The sequence below is a fragment of the Orbicella franksi genome, chromosome 2 (assembly GCF_964199315.1).
Source record: "Orbicella franksi chromosome 2, jaOrbFran1.1, whole genome shotgun sequence".
Taxonomy (NCBI): Eukaryota; Metazoa; Cnidaria; class Anthozoa; order Scleractinia; family Merulinidae; genus Orbicella; species Orbicella franksi.
This window is the reverse complement of record NC_138146.1, coordinates 20,947,624-20,954,048: the sequence shown is the minus strand read 5'-3', so window position 1 is coordinate 20,954,048 and position 6,425 is coordinate 20,947,624. Positions and strand designations below refer to the sequence as shown.

The 6,425-nt window shown below is 38.7% G+C and overlaps 1 protein-coding gene across 1 annotated transcript in view; it reads right to left on the bottom strand.

Annotated features, from left to right (window-relative positions):
• Nucleotides 1-4,456: 4,456 nt before the first annotated feature.
• The window catches only part of LOC145468695 (uncharacterized), a 2,987-nt gene continuing 1,018 nt past the window's right edge, over nucleotides 4,457-6,425 (bottom strand). Inside the window, exon 2 of the mRNA XM_081452404.1 lies at nucleotides 4,457-5,887. Within this exon, the coding sequence (XP_081308530.1) occupies nucleotides 5,454-5,887 (434 nt within the window). The 3' untranslated portion in view covers nucleotides 4,457-5,453. The remainder of the gene's footprint in view (nucleotides 5,888-6,425) is intronic.

The following is a 6,425-nucleotide window of genomic DNA, read 5'->3' as shown; positions in this document are numbered from 1 at the left end:
TCTAGGCTTTAACAACGACGGTTTTTCACCGCCTTGGGCAAACACAATGACCAGTAACAATAAGCTGCCACCTTAATTTAAAGCAGGGTAGATCACTAAGTTACTCAGTTTTAAAGTTTAACATTACACTTAAAAAAAAGTCGGCGAATGCTTAACAGAATGCTAAAGAATAAGCCAGCACACACATACTTAATGGTCTATAACTGGAAGAACTTTCGTTTTTCAACTAGAAAGTAATCTCAATCCCAATTTGTATTGACAGACATTGCATGTTTGAGTGTTGGTTTCCGTCAAGAAAATATAGGCGCACGTTATCCATTAAAAACTGCAGGTGAATGTGCTTTGCATATATTTCAATGTGAAAAAAATATTTCAACGGACTTCTAAAGTCTAATTTTGCACCGGCTGCATAACAAAGTCTTCGAAAAATAGTAAAATAGCAAGTCTACTTTCAGGGCACGCTGAGCGTGACATCCTCATTTATTTAAGAAAAAAAAAAACAAGAAAAAACTAAAAACTAAAGGAATCAAAAGAGATGTCGATAATCTTTTCAAGAAATAGCAAATATACGAAAAGGTATACGCGCAGAAAATAAATGGACTGATAGGAAATAACTGCATGAGGCTAGCATGTCACAAATCGAAGAACAGAAATAAACACCTTCACTATTATGGTTTCAACTTCAGTTATGATTAACGCAATTGTTAAGTAGTACGGTTATAAAATTCTTATTGTTGGGATTTTTAATTTTTCAAGATCGCTAGAAGTATTTTAGGCGTACGTTACGTACTTTGAGAAAAGTGAAAAAAATCGAAGTGTTTAGTCCAGCTCACCTAAAGGTCGGTGTCCATCAGTGTCCGCTAACCCCCAAAGAAAAAGTAGCAAGACTACCTTCCTTGAAGCCATTTTATATTACTGTATTCACGACGCCAAACATTGCTCATTTCAACATCATCATCTTGTTCTCTTCTTGTTCTTTCTTTTTTTCTCCTGTGAACAGAACTGATCATATTATATTCGCCTTGAATTAGTTTAGGTTCCGCCGGCAGGTTGTCCTCTCCATGTCCGGCCGTTATTTGATTTATCTGATTTTTATTTCATCTGGTAATCTGGCAACTTTGAAGTTCGATATCGTCCTCTACCGCAAATAAAACAAAACTGCTCTTGAACTGTTTAAAAAAAAAGTTTCTAGGCAACTCGTGACCAGCCTCTCCCCGCGTCCCAAAGAAAATCGTGCGAGGTAAAAAATGCGGCGTTGTTACGCCGCAAACTGTAATAATCGCCGCAAAATGTAATAGCAATCGCTGCAAAATGTAATACTAACGCAAAATGTAATGACATTGACGCAAAATGTAATAAAGTATTCAACGCAAAATGTAACAACTTTATGACGCACAATGTAATAACGCAAAATGTAATAGCTAGTTACGTATATTCAACGTAGACTACATGAATTGAATAACAGGTCTTCAGGTTTTGTTCTCAACTCTTTCTGCGCCTTTCAATAACATACGGACTCTAAAATTCAAAGCTCAACCGACAAATGCGTTTTTCGCTACCGTCAATCAAATGTTCAGTGGCTCCTCCCAGCTTCCGACTCCTGCCGAGCACTGACTGTTTCGTTGACTGAACTGTGCTCAACGATTTGATTACCGCGCGCTCAGCAGTAGTCAGAAACTGGGAGGAGCCGCCGAACATTTGATTGACGATAGCGAAAAACGCATCTGTCAGTTAAGCTTTGAATTTTAGAGTCCGCATGTTATTGGAAGGCGCAGTAAAAGCAGGGCTGTACCTAGCAAGAGGCCGGACGAGGCATTAACTCGTCTAGACTTTATCCCCAAATTTTGAAAAAAAGTACTGTTGGTTGGAGAAGTAATTTCCAGAGCCAATATTTGCCAACTGCTGGTGAAATATTCATATGATTCCTCAGAAATAAAGTTACCGTGTAATTTTTTGGAAACCTTGCCTGAATGTTCTCTAGCAAGCACTGTTTCGAAAAATACAATAAAAGAGATAGGTCACCATGTTCGCATAAGAGATATGATGGGCCAATCTTACCGTATTTACTACCTAGCCACGTGCGTTATTTCATCACTTCACGCTACATTTTGCGGTAGTTGGAAGCAAAGGTTATTAAGCCTATCAAAGCAATACTTGAAAAATATCTTGATGGGCAGAAAGTCTCGGGAACCTGGAACAATGTAATATATAACTATCAAATTGACGCTCATAGAGCTGGCTACCAAACTATACCAAGAATTTTGAAATCAGTAGAATGAATTGTCGAATTTTTTACGACCTTTAAATGCGGGTGTCCTAATCACCTTTTGAAAGCTACAAGTCAAAGCGTATTTTGTTTTTCGCTAATTTTATTTGCTCCTCGTGATCAGTTTCCGGGTCCATAAGTTTTTAATTTGCTATAGGGTTTTTTTGCCATATACAATTTCAGTGAGACGTTACAGAACTTTTCGAAATAGGAGTGATTGTACTAAAATCGCTCTCGCTCTCTCACAGTGCATGGGGCCGTATATCAAGTTAATTAAATCTAAGTAGGTTTTTTTTCCCGCTCCATCATTCAGGCCCCATCCACACCAAGCCGGAGAAATTTGAAAACGCAGCTGTAAAGCTTCCACGGAGGCAGCGGGGTCGAGTGGTTAGAGCGCCGGATTTGAAATCCGTAGGTCCCGGGTTCAAATCTCGCTCTGACCGCTAGCTGATGTTGCTCTCGGTAGCCCCGAGTTTAACTTCTCGGCTACGCTTGTAAATAGGCGAATCTTTGCTGACGTCATTGTTTACATTTTTCTCATTAACATACGACTTTGCGCGTAGAAGGCATCATGGTAGACACGATTTTACTAGAAAAACTTAAAGAGCTTGTGAAACTTGGTAAGTGGTGAAATTTTTGGCTCTTTGGGTGTAATATTCGAGGAGAAATTGGCTTTCAAAAACATCAAAATTTCTGTGTGGCAAAAGCGCTAATGAGCTCATAGATTCCTTGTAAAATTTTGAGCTTTTAAACCCTCGTCGCACAAAAAGTATTCAATACATCGCGCTCAAATTCCTTGGGACAGTTAATCGTGCTGTGCTCTTTCAATATTCAGTATTAATCTCTATGTAGCTCCATCAGAAACTGTATCGCTTATGGTAATGAGGCAAATATTGTAAACAAAGATTCTCCTATAGCCAACTGCTCTGCCTCCCGTCAGTTGGGATTCTTAACCTAGTTATGTTTATTTGAATATTTATTTATCATTGTTTGTTTACATTGGTCCTGAAAAGCCCCAATGGAGAGTGGCCAATTAAGTATACATTTTTTTTATACATACCTTCTACACCAATCCGTCATGAAAACGGGTCGAAGCTTTTCGAAAACGATGACGTCACGATAATCACGTGATTTCCCTGCCTGAGTTTTCCTCAAACAAAAATCCAAAATGACCGGTGATTGTTGCTTTTTCAAATCTCTCCAGAGTAGTGTGGATCAAAACACTTGACGTGTCTTCAAAGAGAAAACGCCGTTTTCAAAATTACTCCGGCGTAGTGTGGACTAGGCCTCGGTCAAGTTGCGTCATAATTAATTAGAAAATGAACGCATCTCCTTGGTGGCCAGTGGATTTTCCATCATTGGACAACTCGGCTGGTACGACCCAGCACGTGCACTGATAGCAACGGAAAAGCTACGAAGTTTAATCATGAACCAGCGAAGTGCCCCCGCACGACATTGTTACTCACGGTCGCAAACACCAGAGTTCATTTCGTTTCTCGCAGGCCTTTTACCTTCTCTGGAGTTGGTTCTTTTCCTCTCGTTAGAAGGAAAACAAAAACAAAAGTGAAGGATTCTGATAGGGAAGCATTCTGGTAATTGTAGTCAAAAAACGTCATCATGAAAATCGATATAATAATAATAATAATAATAATAATAATAATAATAATAATAATAACAATAATAATACTTTATTTCTGGATAGCGCTATTTCCCTTTAGCTCAATAGCGCTTTACAATAATTACCGTCCAAAGTTAACAATTACAAATTTTACAGTTATGGTGGAAGCTAAAAACGGTACAAATTTACATATTTCTCAATTACTCTAATAATAATAAAAATTCAAGTGAGAACTATGTCACATGCTAATCTAAATTATAACATTTATTAAAAAGGTGAGTTTTCATATGGGTCTTAAATTCCAGTATCGAGCTACTCTGCGTGATGTCATCAGGAAGAGAATTCATAGTCTGGGTGCTAGAAAAAGAGAAAAACCTATGGCCATACCTTACGAGCTTGACAGGTGGTGCGTTCAGTAAGATTCAATTAGAACTACCTAGCTACCCCAATTTCATAAAATAATGTTGAAACAGAAGAGTCAACATAGCAATCATAAAATATAAATTTTTAACTTCATCTACATGTATATACAGAAGGAACAACCAGCTTCATGAAAGCTTAACTATAGCTGTATAACTGTTTCGGGAAAGCTTGTCTTACAAAAGGCTAAAAGTTTACGTGACAATGATGAAACGCACTGCTATGTGTGATCGTAGTTTCCCTTTACTGATCAAGCTCAAGGTGCTTCAGCGCTATAGAGGGAAGGAGCACAAATCCGTGTATTCCTTGTTTTTTTTCTTCTTTTTCCGCCGTCATCGCAGCTTATTTTATTATGATGTCCATGGTATGCTTCTAAACTCGCACCAGAATTCGATCATTATACCCCACACTACTGTTCTTAACAATGGATCAGTTATACTTTTGAGCGAGCGTTTTGGCTTAACAAAAAGTCATTCAAAGCGAGCACTCAAAAGGAACAAGACACTTTTGAAATGAATTCTTACGGGAAACAACACTGAAAAAATTCACAGTCAGAAAACAGGGACCTTACGCATATACGACGGCGATGGCGAGGACGACGCCTAGTAAAAATGTGTTTCCATTTTACTTTGAATTTCGCATTTATTTGGAACTATCCAGTGTGTCTGTCGGTATTAAAACTTGCCATGAATATGACACGAATGCGTTCGGTTCCAAATAGAAATACGAAAAATTAGCCGTCGTGGTTCACTTTCTCCAGACAACCGTAAAATTTGGTCATTTCACGGGGCTGTTTTGCAGAGGACGGAAAAGAATTATAATAGACGTACACAGCCATTGTCTTACTCATTAAGCCTATTATTGGTGACGTTCTCGTCGCTGTTGTCGTTGCCGTTGCCGTCGTGGTTTGCGCAAGGTCCCTAATTGCCCAACGCTGACCTCCCCCCTCCCCCGCCACCTTTCCCCTTCACTCTTCAAAAATGTGATAGTCTACTCTTAACTTGGCGAATACCGTGCAGGTTGTACTATTAAAAATTTTACTTTGTAATGGTCCACTTTCAGAGTCACATGGGGTGGCTCACCGTAATCCTCAATTTTTATTGCGGTTGAAGTCACTGACACCAAGAATGGAGAGAGACAACATGTTACTCAATCTCCTAAATGCCTTGACATTATATTGTAATAACTGAAGCCATTACTGCTAATCAGATCCTTTGGCTCAGAATCAACAGTAGCATTGTTAAGCTGGCACACAAGTAAACCATGTGCTGAGTTCTTCTCCATTGCAATGTTAATAGAGCTACATTGAGGTATTCTCACACAATGGAGTGCACATTCTATTGCCGAACAAACCAACAACTCCTTAAAATTGTGGTTTGCTAAAACCAGGTCATTCTTGCTTCCATGGAGTAATCCTTGGAGGTTGTTTTGCGCCATGTTGTCCACAGAACAAGGAGATGTTTGGCACGCCCTTGTCACTGGTGGAGGCATTTTATCACATTGCTTGCCTTGACAATTAACGTGCTGTTCCTGAACACCAAATCCACATGACGTGGAGCATGAGCCCCACTGACTCCACTGCACTAAGGAATGAACAAAATCATAGCGGTCATAAAACGCTCTCTGATCGGATGAAAAATACATTTGTTTCCAATTTTGGACAGAAAAAGATTTCTGAAGTAGAGCTTGTTACAATAAAAAGCATTACAATCATGTTGGCACCTTGAAGTTTGTTTACCCAGCTACAAAAGTGTACGAAAAACTGACATAAAATAGTGATTTCATTTTCATTTTTTAATGTCAGCAGAATATACAAAGGACAGACAGACGCAGTTATCAACAGTTAAGTACTCGTTTCCGCTTAACTTTCAGGGCTGTCCTCAATTTAAAACTGCAGGTGAATTTTCAGTTGTTGTCACGAGTTCGAGAGCTTAAAAATTGCAGTTTTTTTTTTCTCAATGTGGTATCTGTTTGACATTAGTAAAAATGATACTCTGCAGCCACGAATTATGTTAATTTGGGCACCTTATACTCAACCTCAGATATTAGAGACATGAAAGTGTAAAAAAACTGTTAAACAAGAAGATTGTAGGAGATAATGTTAACAGAAACACTCAGTGG